General features: G+C 37.9%; 1 protein-coding gene across 32 annotated transcripts in view; it reads right to left on the reverse strand.

Moving 5' to 3' along the window:
- SYNJ1 (synaptojanin 1) overlaps positions 1–17,096 on the reverse strand; it is a 103,611-nt gene extending 86,515 nt beyond the window's left edge. For 10 of the 32 annotated variants that reach the window (XM_071214944.1, XM_071214940.1, XM_071214924.1 and 7 more), the window contains exons 1-2: positions 16,618–16,746; positions 15,648–15,793 (exon numbers count right to left, since the gene is read on the reverse strand). In XM_071214944.1, coding sequence (XP_071071045.1) covers positions 15,648–15,771 — 124 coding nt within the window. In that variant the 5' untranslated portion in view covers positions 15,772–15,793; positions 16,618–16,746. Of the gene's footprint in view, positions 1–15,647; positions 15,794–16,617 lie in introns of all 32 variants that reach the window. The other 22 variants (XM_071214927.1, XM_071214946.1, XM_071214945.1 and 19 more) reach the window with 6 other exon arrangements.
- Between the last annotated feature and the right edge of the window lie 895 nt (positions 17,097–17,991).

Raw genomic sequence — 17,991 nt, forward strand, 5'->3', positions numbered from 1 at the left:
CAGAAAAGGTTATGTAATCACATAAAGCCATGAAGTACTAATATTCTGCAGCTTTATTCAGATAACTCGTTCATTATTTTAACTGTGCATTTTTTCAAAGTTCTTTTAACTGACAAATTTATGACTGAAGCAGTCTAATCTACAACTTTTTCTATTTAAACTACAGAAAGGTAATAAAATAGAAGGTATAGAGATGGTCTATTTGTAGAATATAGAAAACACTCAGTGTAAAAGTTATCAATTGTTCGTTCTCAAACTAGAACACATCATTTGTTCTTCATCACATTAATCAACACCCTTTTGCTGGAGTGTTTTACTTTTATAGCACTGTAGTGTCATATGACATAACTGATATTATTCAACATTGTTGGTATTATATCTTTCCCTTCCCAAATTAGAAATTAAGGCAAATAATGAAGCATTGAGATCAGACTATATATATTCACTATGAAAACATGATCATATAACTATTTCTTGATTTTCATGAGTTGCTGATTATAAAACAGAGGCTTATTAAACATAGAACAGTTGTCATATGACATTCACAGCTGTTCTGTTAACTTATTACCCAAAACCAACAGAGCATTTAAAGGTCATCTGTATTTAAAAGGTATTTTGAGGCTTAAATTTAAATGTTTATTTCTCTAACATCTAATGATTTACAATAATTCAAACTAAACGATAAAGTCCTACTATCCAGTATCAACATTCTGCTGTGGGTCAAACCCTGTAGTTTGGGAATAGACTCACCTTCCCCAGCTGATATAGAAGACCAAGCTAACAAAGGTCTATAAGAATGTGAAAACATGATGACAAGTTAGATGATCTTCCTAGAATCATCACTTGCCTGCGGTTTCATGACTGCAATATGTGGTCAGCTGATTTGCATGCAGGAAGCACTTTCATATAGAACCAGAGCACAGGGCAGAGAATCCTACAGATCATGTAATCCAAGCTACTCGTTTTCAGTAGACAAACACTCGAGGTTAAGTGATTCATCCAAGACTATATAATTAGCTGGAGGCTAGAACCTCTTTCCATTTCATCACGCATAAAGAGAAAAACTGTTTTAAAAGGAATTTTTTTTCTTGTATGATTAAGTCATTAAAACTGCAACTGAGTGACATTAATCCAAACTAATGTTCTATACAAACTATACATTCAAATCTTGGCAACAGTTCAGAATAAAAATAGCCTTTCATTCATTCATGCAACAAGTATTTACTGTGTGCCTACCATGAACCAAGGTTCTAGGAATAAAACAGGACAATAGTCCTGTTGGAGTTCACAGTCTATTTAGAAGAGAGTCATCAAATAATCACAGAAACACAAAATTACAAATTATTTTAAGTGCTATGATGGCATTCCAACAGATTGCTATGAGGAGGACCTAATTTAGAATTGTTTATTTGGGTGAGGAGGGTGATTAGAATAGGTCTGACTGAGAAACGACTTTTTAGTTAAACCAGAATAAACAAGGGTTAGCCAGAAGAATGGAGGTAAAAAAAGTTCCAGGCAACATACACCTGCTCTATGAGACAACAAATCTATTCCTAAGCATGCACCTGACAGAATGTGCACACATATGCACCAAAAGGCACATACCAGGGGGAGCAGATATAGCTCAAGTGGTTGAACATCTTCCCAAGTATGAGGTTCTGGGTTCAATCTCCAGTACCTCCTAAAAACAAACAAAGAAGCCAACACTCATTGGGGAGCAGATGTGGCTCAGTGGTTGAGTGCTTGCTTCCCATGTATGAGGTCCTGGGTTCAATAACTAGTGTCATTTGTAATTGCACAAACTGGAACTGAGGCAAAAAAATAAACTGCAAAATATTTATACAATGGAATACTACATAGCAATGAAATGAATAAACTACTGCCATATGCTATAACAGATAAATCTCTCATACAGAAGGTTGAGTGAAGGACACCTGACACAAACAAAAAATACATACTAAATGATTCTGTGTATATTAAGTTCAAAAACAAATAAAACTAACATATGGGCTAAGAAATCAGGATAGTGATTATCTCTGCAGATTATGGTGAAAATAATAATTGGGAAGGACCATGAGAAGATTTCCTACAGTGCTAGTAATATTCTATTTTTTAACCTGGTGGTGGTAACTGTGTTTGCTCTGTAATAATTCATCAAGCTGTACACTTATAATTTACATGCTTTTCTACTATGCGATATAATTTATTAAATTTATTTAAAAAATATTCTGAGCAGAAGGAACAGCATATGTTCCAAGTCCAGAACGAATCTAGTACTTTCAGAACTGAAAGAAGGCCAATGTGGCAGGAAAACAGGAATCCAAGAGGGAGGGAGGGACTCAAATGATTTTCTTGTTGATCATTTAAAGGAGTTTGGATTTTGTCTTAAGTTCAGTGGCCAACCACTGAAGGGTATTAAGCTGGGGAATAATATGATCTAAACTATGTTTTTTAAAGATGAGAGTGGTAGTAGTGGAAGGGGGTTAAGGAGGGTGGAAGCTGGGAGACCAGTTAAGGAGGCTATTTTAACGATCCATGACAGAAATCTGACTGGGATAGAACCAGCCAAAAATGGTGTGAAGTGCATGGATTCTCTATTAAATTAGGAGGCTGGACTTGGTAATGTAGTGAGTTGGTAACAGTGAGAGAGAAGGAGGTATCAAGGGAGATTCTTAAGTTCTGGTTTAAATGATTGGGTGGATGGAGTGCAATCCACGGAGATGAAGACTGATGAGCAAGTTTGTGGGTACATGGTCATCAAGGTAACTGTTAACCCAGTATCTATCCCAACCGTCCTTATTTATAGGTACCATACAGTTTGGGGTACTGAACCTAGACAATCATAGAAATGTCTACCTTCTTTAGCCAATGATCTTTCTACCCCAAATCGCTAAGGAATTACTAAAGGAATTACTTCAGGAATGGGCACAATACTCAATTTGATTCAGACAAGAGGAAGTAGACTTTCATATTGTGGGCTCTAACTTATTATCTCAGATCTCAATTGTGTTATCCACCACAAGTATTTATTCTACCCAGCTGATTCAGTTCCTTCCACACAGCTTTGTAAATACATACATTTGATAACGATACTTTCTACTCCATTGTCCAAGAGACTGATGAAGACAGACCAAAGACTATCTTCAGTGTTCACCCAGGACAGACAACTAGTGAGCTCTAATGTACAACTAGCTAGGAATTAATTATGAGAATTATCCTGCCTATAGTTCACACATGGTCCACAATGATATTAAAATAATTTATTTAAATTTCAATAAAACATTCAACAGACAATAGGAATTCTGTGGTTTACTAGTGAACAGAATGAAATGCACAACAATAATAAATATCTGTTGCTAAGGGCAAGTTTGTATAAGTAAACACATTTTATATTTTTAAGTTATTAAAATAAGACTATAATAGAAAAAACAGCATCTTTTAATAACATTATATAGAAATATTTAATGCTTGAGCTAAGAATTTTTTGTTGTAATAATAAACTTCATTTTTAGTGAAGTTTTACATTTCAGAAAAGTTATATTGAAAGTATAGGGGATTCCCATATAATCTACCCTCCCACATTTTCCTATATTAATAACATCTTACATTAGAGTGGTAGATTTGTTACAACTGATGAATCAATATTGAAATCCTGCTACTAAGCAAGGTCTAGTTTACAGACTAAGGTTTACAATGTGCACTGTTCAGTTTTATACGTTTTGTCAAAATGTATAATGGCCTGCAAAATCAGGTAGAGCTATTCCAATGCCCTAAAAATGCCTTGTGTTCCACCTATTTCCTCTCCTTCCCCTCAGAACCTCTGGTAACCACTATGTTTATATGAGTATTACAAGTTCTTCTGTTACTACAATAAATCTACTTTGATCCGTGCTTGCATTTGGATCAATGTTTATGTTTATGTTTGTTCATTCCTCAGTCTTGAGGAATTTGAGCTGATATGGTCCATTCTGCTTCAGACTGAGAAGGGGCTTAGATCTTATGGAGCACGTGGAAAGAACTGTTTTGCTCGCATTTGTAGGTACTGTGTTTTTCAGGATGGAGTTGTCCATCGTCATCACTTTGTTAGTTGTCCTGAGCGAGTCTGAAGAACTGGAGAATAGGTATTGGCCTTAACTCTGCTGAGATTTGGGGCACAACCAGTTTATGAACAGACTGAAAATTGAAGTCTCTGGGACATTGTATTTAATGGGTATACTGCTAATTACAGGTTCAAATAAAAGGAGTGGAGGAATTGGGTGTAAGGAAATTATAAATGAGTCTAACTCTGTGATATGAGTAAACAGATTATTGTGTATTCCAAAATAAGGCCCACTGACAGAGTGCTGATTTCATGGGGTTGTGTGCCTTGCCTACAGTGTCCAGACCTCTCTAGAGTCGTTGGGACCTTCCCTGTTTGAGGCTTTGATTATTGTGGCAGTGAGATCGATCTGCCAGAGACCTGTCTAAGTGTAACCTCTGAAATGACCTCCCGACTCACTTTGAAATCTCTTGGCTGTAAAAAATCTTTTGTATTTAATATTTCCCATTTTGGTCAAGGTCTTTTTCCAAATGCATTGCTGGTTGGTGCTTTGCAATAGTCCTTCGGTGCCAGGGAGGCCACCGCCTGAGTAGGACATCTTAATGATATTTAGTCTTCTAATCCATGAACATGAAATATTCTTCCATTTATATAGCTCTTCTTTGATTTCTTTTAGCAATGTTGTACAGTTTTCTGTGTATAAGTCCTTTACATCAATAATTCCTAGATATTTGATTCTTTTAGTTGTTATTGCAGATGGAATTTTCTTAATTTTCTCAGATTGCTCATAATCAGTGTTCAGAAATGCTACTGATTTTTGTCTGTTGATCTAAAACAAGTTCAGTAAAGTGGTGGGATGTACTCAATTTGCTTATCAGCTCCAGATGTTTTACTGTAGATTTTCTGGGACTTTCTAAATATAAGATCATGTCATCCGCAAATAATGAAAGTTTTAATTCTTCCTTTTCAATTTGGATGCCTTTTATTTCTTTTTCTTGTCTAAGTACTCAAGCAAGAACTTTGAATACAATGTTAGATAAGAGTGGTGACAGTGGCTGTCCTTGTCTTGTTCCGGATCTTAGAAGGAAAGACTTTAGTCTTTTGTCATTGAGTATGATGTTAGCTGTGGGTTTTTCATATATGCCTTTTATTAGGTTGAGGAAGTTTCCTTCTATTCCTATCTTTCAAAATGTTTTTATCAAGAAAGGATGCTGTATTTTGTCAAATGACTTTTCTTTGTCAATAGAGATGATCATGTGATTTTTTTTCCCTTCGATCTGTTAATGTGGTGTATAACACTGACTGATTTCTTATGTTGAGCCATCCTTGTATACCTGGGATAAAACCCACTTGATCACGGTGTATAATTCATTTGATGTGCTGTTGAATTTGATTAGCAAGTGTTTTGTTGAGGATTTTTGCATCTAAGTTCATTAGAGAGATTGGTCTGTAATTTTCTTTTATTGTAACATCTTTACAGTATTAGGGTGATTTTTTGGTATTAGGGTGATGTTGGCATCATAGAATGAGTTAGGTAGTGTTTCCTCCTCTTAAATTTTTTGGAAAATTTCGAGTAGGATTGATAATAGTTCTTTCAGAATGACTGGTAGAATTTACCTGTGATGCCATCTGGTCCTGGGCTTTTCTTGGTTGGGAGGTTTTTGATGACTAATTCAATCTCACTACATGTGATTCATCTGTTGAGTTCTTCTATTTCTTCTTTTATCAATGTAGGCTGCTCATTTGTTTTTAGAAATGTGTCCATTTCATTTACTGGGCTAAGAATGCAATAAGAAATATTTAATTTTTTCTTTTTACTGACAAAGTATCTCAAAATCACTCAGGAATGTAAAGGGCATGTAAATTATTTCAAACTGAACTGGTGGAATATTTAAATAGTGTTCAATTAACCAAGAAGAGTTATTGCATCCTTCCAAAGTCCAAAAAATTCACTCCAGTGTGCGTGCACGTGCTTATTTTATGTAACATTACAGAACAACAAGAATGGCTTATACTTGTAAAATCTATTTTAGCTTAAAAGAGGTAAAATACAATTCTTATTCATAATATTAAAAAATTCAAACAAGCAAATTTAAATTTTCCCCAGTAAAACTCAAATTGCAAGGCTAACCAATTAATTTAGCCTGTTCCACTTGTTACAGTTCTTTCACACTTATACTTTAAATATAACTAAGTATTTATATTCAGAATTTTTGACAATGTTGGGAATGGGCAAAGGAAAACAAAACTATTAAACTGTTACCTATTCTTATTACCTCACAGTTTTTCAGCTTTTGAATATCTGAAAAAGTCTTTACATGGTTGTTAAAAGACATTTTCACTGGGTGAGAATTTCAGGTTGACAATTTTTTTTTCTTTCAGTATTTTAAAGATACTGCTCTACTGTCTTTGGACTATTTCTGAAGAAAAGTATACCACATCCTTATCTTCATGCTTCAGTATATAATGTGTCTTTTTTCCCTCAGATTGCTTTTAAGATTTCCTCCATATCATGTTTTTAAGCAATTCATTTTATGTTTTGATGTAATTCCCCCCCCCCCCCCCCCCGTTTCTTCTGCTTAGGGGTCACTGAGATCCTGAGTCTTTGGATTTATAGTTTTCATCAAGTTTGGAAAACTTTCATCCATTGTTTCTTCAAATATTTTTCTCTCACTTCCTTTCTAGGATTTAAATGAAATATATACTGGGCCTCTGAAATTTGTCCCACAGCTCACTAATCCTGCTATTTTTATTAATTTTTAAAGTCTTTTTTCTCCCTGTATCTCATTTTGAATAGTTTCTATTACTGTGTCTTCAAGTTTCCCAATCATTTCTTCAGCAGTATCTAATCTGCTATCTATTGGTATGTTTTTTTTATTTCTAGAAGTTTGATTTTGATCTTTCATATTTTTCATGTATTTCTTCAGTATGCTCATTCCTTTCTTCTACTTCTTGAACATATGGAGTATATTAATAATAACTGTTTTAATATCCTTGTCTATTACTTGTCGCATCTGTTTTTACAGATTAACTTTTTTCCTCATCACGGGTTATAATTTCCAGCTTGTTTGCATGCATGGTAATTTTTATTGCATGCTAGACATTGTGAATTTTACACGGTTGGATGCTGGAGTCTTTTTTTGGTGGGAGAGGAGGGGTTAATGCTAGAAATATTTTTAACCTTTGTTCTGAAATGCAATTAAATTACTTGGTAATTAAGTTATTTAGAAACAGCATGGTCCCTTTGGGTCTTGCTTTTAAGATTTGCTAGGAAAGACTAGAGCAGCATACAGGCTAGAGCTACTTTGCCTCATTACTGAAGCAAAACCCCTTTGAGTATTCAACCCAAATCCCTACAAGATGTCTTCACTCTAGTTGTTGAGAATAGGAACTATTTTCAGCCTTGTGTGGGCTCTAGAATTTTTCTGCCTGCTTCTTTTTGGTGGTTCTTTCCCTGCCTTTGGTAGTCTTCTCACACACTGGCACCGATCAGTACTCAGCTCAAGTCTCAGTGGAACCATTTAAATATCTCTGGAACTTCTGGCAAAGCTATCACCTCTCTGATACTCAGCTGTGAGAATTCTAACCACCTTGACTTCCCCAAATTCACTACCATGCCTCCCAATCTCAAGACTGCCAGACTTTGTGTTCATCACCTTCTGGTGCAGCCTGGAAACTCTCCAGTAAAATGGAGCAATCATAAGGCTCATGTCATGTTTCTGTTCTTGCAGGGATGATGGCCTCATGCTATGTACTGTTATGTCTGAAAATGGCTACATGTATTTTGAATGTGTTGTTGTTTTATTTAATGTGGGAGAGTAAATACAGTTAATTTTACTCTATCCTGGCCAGAAGCGAAAATCCTGGGCTAGTTATACTTTATAGGACAAGATCAAACATCTGCTAGACCTGAAATGGTAATAAAATGTGACATGACAGGGTTTTATTATTTGGTGAGAAATTCTGCCTTTGCCTTTTATATCTTCATAGCAAAGGATAGTGGTACAGTAATGAAAGCAATTAAGAAATTGGTTGGGGAAGCGGATTTGGCTCAACGGATAGAGCATCTGCCTATCATATGAGAGGTCCAGAGTTCAAACCTAGGGCCTCCTGACCCGTGTGGTGAGCTGGCCCATGTGCAGTGCTGATGCCTGCAAGGAGTGTTGTGCCACGCAGGGGTGTCCCCCACGTAGAGGAGCACCACATGTGAGAAGTGTGCCCTGTAAGGAGAGCCGCCCAGTGTGAAAACAGTGCAGCTTGCCCAGGAGTGGCACTGCACACATGGAGCTGATGTAGCAAGATGACATAACAAAGAGACAGATTCCTGGTGCCGCTGACAAGAATACAAGCGGACACAGAAGAACACACAGTGAATGGACACAGAGAGCAGACAATGGGGGGTTGGGGGCACAGGGAAGGGGAGAGAAATAAAAAATAAATTAAAAAAAAAGAGAAATTGGCTAAACTGAACAAAAGGATGAAGAGTTGGGTGTTTTCCTTTTAATTTATATTTTTTTATGAGGTACTGGGGATTGAACCCAGGATGTCGTACATGGGAATCAGGTGCTCAAACAATGAGCTACACCTGCTCCCCAATGAGAGTTGGGGTTTTTTTTCCATTTGTTTGTTTTTAGGAGGTACCAGGGATTGAATGCCAGACCTTGTACATGAGAAGCAGGGACTAAATCACTTGAGCTACATCCGTTCCCCTTTGCTTTTTAAAAAGAGCTGATATTTAAATATCCATTTGCTTTCCTTTCTGTAAATATGAACATTCCAAAAATGGTTTATAAAGAACAAAATGAATTTTGCAATCCTAAAAAAGTGACATGTAACTTTATGTAATAAGTCTAAATTTCATCACTTCTGTGCTGAAAAATCAACTATAAAAAGTTACTTCTTCCATCAGCTTGACACTTTTTCTTAAGAAGAGATAGGCTACTGCAACTTATCTAAAGGGCAATGATGCTGAGAGCATTTGGCAATTAAAAAAACACAAAAAAGTTACTATGTACACTGCATGTCATCACCACTTACTATACTTGCCATTCAAAATTCTAGAACCTGACACCTTTAACTTGGGCCAACAAAGAAGCTTTATGTTCTTAATGACCTAACTCTAAATCAAACTATTTCTATTTCCCCTCTAATATAGTAATATATTATTCATTTGGAGGTAAAACACAGCAAATTTAAAACTTCCCTCATTAGAAAATGTTACCGGCCCTGGGCCTCAGCAGACTTGCGGCTCCTACCCTCTGATTTCTTGGACTTATCCTGGCCAGCTGACAGGGAGGTAAACAGGTCAACCCACCACACCAGGGAGCCAAGAGTGCCTACAGCTGCAAGCAGGAGAATTGCATCTATCACCCATGTGGAATCTAAACCCCCTCTTGATGTAGAGAGGGACTGGACATAGCCATCCCAGGTCCACAAGATGGAGGAATAGAGTATGGATTAGAGTGGACTTACAGGTGTTCTGCTGGAGAACTATTGTGATTAGTAAGGCAAGAAATTGTAGTAGTGATGTGGAGAGGGTGGCCACGGTGGTAACTACTGATGGTTGGGAGAGGGAAGAAGAGATATGGTGTGGGGGCATTTTCAGGATCTGGAGTGCTGCAAGGACGGATGCTGGATGTTGTGTGTCCTATTGTGGCCCACTGGGTGGACTGGGGGAGAGTGTGGACTAAATGTGGACCACTGTCCATGTGCTGCAGCGGTTCTCCAGAATGGTGGATGTGCCACAATGATAGAAGAGTTTGTTGATGTGGGAGGGGTGGCGTGGGTGGGGTAAGGTGTATATGGGGACATCATATTTTTCGAATGTAACATTTAAAAGAAAAAAAAGAAAAAAAAGAAAATGTTACCAATTTCTCAACTCTAAATTCTTCTACTTATACTCTCTTGTTTAACCTCATCATCCCTCAAAACCAAAAACAACCATCACCCTCTCAACTGCACAAATAATTACAGTGAAAAAAACAAGACTGTTGTAATTGGAGCAGTTATTTAACCTATTTCTTTATCTGTGAAGTGGGAGTAAGAGCACAAATCACAGAATTAAATGAATAAAGCATATAAAACGTCACAGCTCGTAAAAATTGTATGCTGGGATGCTCTAGGGCATTATAGCAAACTCCCAGGGGAGCTGCAGGATACTTTAAATTGCAGGAAACACATAGACCCAACATACTAGACACTCAACATACTAGAAACACAGATACTTAACACTAGGAAAACTATTAGCTTGAGGTGGTCCAGATTTTTAACATTAGATTGCAGCACATTCCTTTGATGTCATTGTTTATCTTTGCGAAGCTGGGTTTTCAGTGGTTACTGTGATAAAAAGCAAGTGCCAATAAAAATCAAGGTGGAACAGAAAATGAGAGTGGCAGTGTCCATTCTAATTCCAAAGTTTGAAAGGATGTTTGGAGTTTAAAAGATACACATATTCCATTAGTTAGCTAATGTTGTAAATAAACTTTTTTTCAGTTCATGTGCATTATTTTTTCAAACGTACTAAAGGTGTGAAGATATAAACATTTATTGCTTGGACCTAACTATTTAATAAATAGAACTGTTAGGTACTATTTGTGGCCTAAAGGTGCTATGAAAAACACCCAAACACAAGGGGCACCATGAAACTATAACATTTAGGAGATTCTGCCTTAATGTCATGACAAATGGAGCAAGCTTCCAGAAAATGGCAACTATTATTTCATTATTACTACTGCTTTACAGTGTGCAATTTCACAGAATAGGATGAATACTTCACATTCTATGACAAAGACCTCCAGAATATTGTTTTACCATTTTATGGCTTATATTTCCATGATAAAAAAAATTAGGTAGATAACTCGGATAGACAACTTAGGGTAAAAACCGGGTCCTGAATTAAGTGCCATGGCCTTATTCTCTATTAAGTGCATTCAAATCATGCCACTTGGAAAGCCTGAAAGTAATCTTACCACTTGATAGATAAAAGCAATTAATCCTTATTAACAAGAAGGCATTGTACTAGGATGTGATATCAAATAGTTTCATTTAAAAGTTTTAGGGTTAAGAATTAGGAATTTATGTCCCCACCTTTTAAACAGGAAATCTATAACTTCTATTTTTAGAATTACCCTGTTTTTCATGTTTTGACCTTCACTTCATCATTTTCTGAGAAAAAAATTATGATAAATCTACCTTTATTGAAGCATAAGATATGCTATAAAATAATGAGATAACTTATGAATTTAATGTATGCATCTGTTTGACTGCTTATCCTTTCCCTGTGATGGTCTCTTTCTTTTGTACACCTACAGGAAGATTAGGAACACTGAACCCTACACAAAACTGACAGATATCTTATCTCTTAATAAATTAGTTTCCAGGAAAAAATATGCAGTGTTTTAAACTTGCTGATTATCACACTTGCTGCTTTCACAGGTCCAGACACAGCATACTAGTCAGAGAGTCCACTAGCTACATTGATTCTTTCTCTTTGGACAGTGCATTTCAGTTAACTGAACATTTTCTGGACTAAAGCTTTTAAAAAATGAGTAACATTAACAATGGGCACATATCAAAAACTATATTAGCTGTTGTCTAAGGATAAGAACGTTTTAAAAATAAATGCATGCAACAGAAGAAATCAGTAATGAAATTATTTTTCATTTTTCTTTAAAACTTTAATAGTACTTATAGAAGTCATAAATAACTAATTAATCATAAACATTTTAACTGGTATTTCAGCAACACCTTAATAATACAGTTAACAGTTATTTCCAAAAAGGTATTTCAGTAACACATCTAACTAATGAGTAATAATGCCTTTTGTAGGAGCAGTTCCATCAAATAGCAATTATTTAAAAGACAGAAAATAAATTTTATAGGAAAAGATATCATAGTATAAAATATAATATCCTGCATTTTTATCAACATTGTAACCTAATTTAGGTTAGTTTTTGCCCCTGACACCATTCATTTAATAGCCATTTATTTTACAAGTACGAGGAAAATTGTACTAAGCACTGGGGACCCAAAGATTACAAAAATATGGGTCTTTCTGCTCATGGGTTCAGTATCCAGACACAGAAACCCAATCACAATTTCTAAATACTATGAAAATGCTATACTAAAAGGCTATATGAGCCCCCACAAAAACTTGCATATGAATGTTCACAGCAACATTATTTATAATAGCCAAAAAGTAGAGAAAGCTCAAATGTTCATCAACCAATGAATGGATAAATAAAATGAGGTATATCCATTCAATAGAATACTTATGTAGCAATAAAAGAAATTCTGATAAAAGAAGTTCTGATACATGCGACTACATAGATGAACCTTGAAAACATTATGCTAAGTGAAAGTGGCCAAAGGATGCTGTGTTTCTTTTTGGGGGATTAAAATATTCTAAAATTGATTGAGGTGATGGCTAGGAATGAATATACTAAAAACCACTAAACTGTAATTTTAAATGGGTCAATTGTAAGGTATGTAAATGTATCAGTATAGCTGTTAAAAGATTTTTTTTAAAGTACTACAGGAGCATTGTTACTTAGTTAAGCCTAAGGGTTTCAAGAAAACTAATTATAACCTCATAATAGACTATAATAGCATTAAAATTATGGGAACATGGTTATTCTGGATAAAATCTACAAGTCAAAAAAGTTATCTCATAACTTATTATAGACTTGCTCAGAAAAGATCACTTCTAATTATATCAGAATCTCTAGGGGACTTAAGCCCAGGAACCAGTATTTTTAAAAGTTCCCCAGGTGATTATAACGTGTAGCCAGGGCGAAACACCTTCGATTCACAGATGAAGCATTACATCACGATCAATTTAAGCCAAGAATCCTCTTGACATAGAGTCTTGGAGCTGGATTAGTGGACACTGGATCTGTACTGCTACCTGTGGTCTGAGGTTATTTTTATGGCATTTTCACCTGCAACCTATTTTTTGGTATGTGCTAATAATATGAAAAGTAAGATTTCATGTTTGAAATCTCATGGCGTCTCTGGCACCAACCAAGAAAATGAAGTGACTGCCAATCCTTAAGGCTATGTGATAAGTAAGATGTTGAATTTTTTAACTTTACTCTTTAAACCAACTAGGTCTTGCTGAAATCATAAGCTTTTAGTATATGAAGGCTAAAGGTCATTTTCACCATCTAATTTAAAAAAAAACACCAAAAAACAAAACATTTAGACAACAACAAAACCAGCACATAAAAGGTAATGCAATTATCTGTAATGCAGAGATGAGAGAGGTGGAATAGGTGAGGAACAATCTCATGGAGGAAGACTTGAGCTGGGACTCATAGGCCTCAACTGGAAAGTTAGAGGACAGTTCCAGGAGTCTTCAAGGAAGAAGGTTTAGGAAGGAAGAGAATGGTGAAGGTTGAAAAGGCATAATACTCTGGGAAAGCACTGAGGAGAACCTGTCTCCTTAAGGCCAACAATAATGTACAAGCAGGGTGGGGCCAAATTATGGAAGGCTGACAGGTTGAGGAGCTTAAACGTAAATCTTGAAAACTGGGGCTGCACTTCAGTTTAGAATAAAAAAGAATATCTTCTGACATATTAATATGTGGGGTACATATAAATTCAGGGGGGTGGGACTGTTGAAGATAAAGAGAACTCAGTATTTTCTTAGTACAGTTATCTAAATCCAGGAGGCATTTTTTAAAATGTGAAGGTTTTAAAAATAAACAACACACAGCACAATATATACCTTGGTAACACTCCAAGAATGCCAAATTAATGCTCTAAGTGAAGTTACTTATAAAAAGGTTTATTGGCTCTTAAATATTAATATTTTAAGTATTACTGTAAAGCTTATACTAGGAAAGCTGATAAAATACCTGAGAGACTACACAGTCATTTACACTAGCTTTACAGAGAGAGGCAATATTCCAATTTTATTTCTCCTGAAAGAACTATTTTTATAGCCTAAATCTAATGAAAATAACTAGAATAGGTAAGACAGTATTTTAAAAATGCTTTCTCTTTGAAATGAATATTAACGTCAAAATGGATGCTTTGGGGAAAAAAAATGGATGCTTTGGGACCTTTATACCAGTATTGGGCAAAAAAGATGGCTGCTGAAGGTTTGGAAATATGAATATTTTTAAGTTTCCTGACATTAAAGCATAGCAGTAATCCTAAAAACTATAGGCAATACATACTTTGTAGCTGAAACTTTGACTTCCCATTCCCAATAACCACAATTAAGGAAATATTTAAACTTTAAACAAGATTAAAACTAGTAAATTAGGTAATGTCATGAAAAGACAAAAACATTTTCACAGTATTCAACCAAACTCTTTTCCCTAGGTATTTTTAATTAAGAATTCATCAGTATAAGAATTATGTTTATAGTATGAATAAAATGCTATGCAAATTAATATTGTATCATTACATCCTCTCACTCAAACCACACTACTTTACTATATAAATATATATATACATTTCTTATACATTGTTCTTTGCTTAAGACTTTTTATTATATTACCATTTTCCCCAATCAGGATAAAATTTTACTATTTTAGTTTACTAATATCAGGTTAATACTTTAATTGCTATTAATATTTTGCATGCAAGGATTAGGGTCTTATTCTCTTCACTTAGTGAGTTTGGTGAAAGTTTAGTAGTTTAAAATATTTAAGAGGCTTATATTTAAAACTATGCCTTTCAAACATGATTTTTAATTTATAAAAATATGACCAGTAACTGAACTGATTCTAACATAGTAAAATCGTAATAAAGAACAATTAGTTATCACAAGAAAGCCTCTGAAAAACACAATCACATTGGAAATAACTCAAATTGAGGTTATTTGCCTATATCTTATATTAAGAAAGGTAATATTCAGATGAATCTTAAAAAAAAATTTAAAATATCTATCTGCCCAAAAATTAACCCAAACCATAGTAATCTACTATTTTTCTTCTAGCACAGTAAGCTTCTTCTTTAAAACAGACTGTTGAAATAATTTTCAAAATAGAATGAAATCAATCACATACCCCCATATGAAATTCTAGAAGCTGTTTTATTCCCTTTTTTGTCCCCCAGGAGGTACTGGGTATTGAACTTGGGCCCTAGTATATGGCAAAGGTGGTGCTCAGCCACTAACCTACACCCGCTTCCCAGTTTCATTCCGCTTAATAAAAACCTAAGGGCCTACCATAAGATACTCTGGCAATATTAGATAATTTTATTGTCTATTACTGTAACTGACCTATAATAAATTCTTTTCACTACAATAAAAACATCAAGCAAGCCAATTTATGGGTTTATGTGATACGATAGAATCTGCAACAGTATTTCTTAGGAAAAAAGATTTACTCTTTAGAAGGGGCAGAAGAACCCAAAGAAGCAAAAAAACTAACCAAAACCCGTACACCACCTCAAAAAAAAAACCTTCCACATGGGAAGTAAAGGAAAGTTTACAAGAAAATAAGTAACGGTTGCTTAAAAGGAAACAGAAGCATAATTTGCTGGATGAAATACACTGAGGGAATTGTCAGGGTTCTTCCTAAAAATGGTTGAATCTTGAATTATTTCATATCAAAATAGAGACCAAGACTACTTGGGGTATAACAGAACGACTTACAGAGCACGGCTACAGCCCCAGACTCGAACATGAGACATTCTTCCTTATGCCTAGTTTCCACTATGAGGCTGAAAGGTGGGGGATCCAATTTGTGATAGATCCGAAATCCTTTGCTGAACGCCATTCTCCTTTCTTCAGAGGCAGCCCTGAGAAAACCAAGCAAAGCAAAGCAAAGCAAAGCAGCTAATGTTTCCTTCTGCAGCAATGACTACAAGGCATCCAGAAGTCCCTCCCTACCAGGTTTTCCGATGGAGGAGTGGGGTGGGAAAATGGGAGCTCAGGAGAAGAATGGTTTATTCCAAAAAGATAAGTCACCACTTAATTTTACAGAAAATAAAAAATAAGCGAACAGGTCTCACGGCAAGGCAAGACAAGGTTTTATCACTGTAAATCCACGAACGGTTTGGTTAAGATGAGTTTCCCGTCATTTACGTTTACCGAAAGGAAAATTTTTTAGCGTATTTCATTTCGGAGTTGTTTACCAGATTCCAGCTTCAGGATTTGTCACTACGCTGAAAGGGAACCGATTCGGAAACTTCAAACCGTTCCTTTGGCGAACCAGGAGAGGAGGTGGTGGGAAGGTTAAAAAGGCTGGTTCAAAGCTCCTTAGGGGGCGGGAGGAGGAAAAGGATTACCTGACACCAAGGGCAGGGGAAGCGGCACAGGTTACCGCCGGCCAGGGGGGGACGGCAACCGCCCGGAGGAAACCTGACTCGAAACTCCACAGGGGTCTCGGGTAGCCTACCACCGGAGAAAGCGACTCCTTTCCTGGGGGTCTAAGGCGCCAGCAGTTCAAGCCCTCCATTGTGCGCCAGCAGAGAGGACCCGGCACCCAGACCGCCCCGGCTCCCCGCCGCGGGCAGGCTAACAGCCGCCGCCACTGGCCGCCCGCCCGCCCGGTGGCCCCCTCACAGCCCCGCCCGCCAGGTGGCCCCCTCACAGCCCCGCCCGCCCGCGGAGGCCGGCTCACCGCTCCCGCCAGCTGCGGCTGCGGCGACCACTTCAGCAGCGGCTAGCCCGCCCGCCCGCGCGCCGCGGAGCCTGACCGTGGCTCCCCGCGGGCTCGCTCACCTCTTCCTCCGGCTCCTCCTCCTCCTCCTCCCGCAGCCGCCGGAAGCGTCACTTCCGCTCCAGCAGGCCCAGCTCTTCCGCATTGCGCCGCGGCCGGGGGCGGGAAGGCCGCCCCTCGCGGGGGAAGGGGCGGGGCGCCAGGAGGGAGGCCCCGCCCCATCGAGGCCGCGCGCTCGCGAGGGCTACGATAGCCTTCACTTGCCGCGACCTTCGCCCTCAGACGCGTGTTCTTAGGCCGCAGCGGCAGGTGTGTCCGCTGGGGAAGCCAGGGGTGGTTGGATCGGGCCTCCCTAGCCCCTCGCGTGAGCTTACCAACCCTCCCCGTGGGCGCCGGGGAGGGACTCTGAGGTAAAGCCTTGGGGCTGACTATTGATACGTGGCCAAGATGTGCCAGGACCACCCCCTGCCGCCCCCGCCGTCCCGACGGGCGACGGGGAGGGCCCGCGCAGCCCGCTCGCCGGGCCAACCAGGTGGCGCCTGAGAGCTGTCCATGGTGTCGAACAGCGAACAGCGCCGAGTTCTCACTCTAAGCCCCTGCGTGGGGAGGATGAAAAATCATTGCCTGCGTTTGAACAGTTCTGTTCCCTGTCCTTTCCTCTTGTGTGTCTTGACCTCTTACGAAGTACTGTGGAAAAGGCGGCTTGCCTGTATATACGGCGGAGAGTGGAAGGCACACACCAGGATCTTCACTGAGTCAAAAACATGGCTGGTACAGAGGCCGCGGCTACGGCTGTCAGCGAATGGCAATAGCTTCTGCCAACAGCGGAACTTGGTCGCTAAAGGCATCGCTTTATCTCATTTCTCAAGGAGTTATGCTTCCTGACTAGTATCGGTGTGTTCTATAGACTGAATACGGAAATGAAATCAAAGCCAAAAGGACCAAAGGGAATTAACCGGCCCCCCCCCCAAAAAAAAACAACCCAGCACTGGGAGGAACTGTTTCCATTTGCCTTTGCTTTTTATTTACCTCTTCCCCTTCTTGCTTTTAACTGCAAACGCAGAATTTAAATTTGGCATGTGGCACAAAATCATTTCCCCCTTTAGACCTTGCATGTGGCTTGATTTAGCATTTCTTCATGCATTTTAGAGAAGCTGGACCCACCCTTGTTGCAGTAGACAAAAAAGTCATTAGAAGTCACATCCAAGACATGCAAAGACACTTGGTTTTGTTAAGCTAACTGGAAGGGATTTCTCTTAGTACTGTCTACTTAGAAAGAGTTTTGCTTTCTGAAGTGGTAATGGACAGCAGTCTTAGAATTAAACACGGATTGGA

This window comes from Dasypus novemcinctus, chromosome 4 (assembly GCF_030445035.2).
Source record: "Dasypus novemcinctus isolate mDasNov1 chromosome 4, mDasNov1.1.hap2, whole genome shotgun sequence".
Lineage (NCBI taxonomy): Eukaryota > Metazoa > Chordata > Mammalia > Cingulata > Dasypodidae > Dasypus > Dasypus novemcinctus.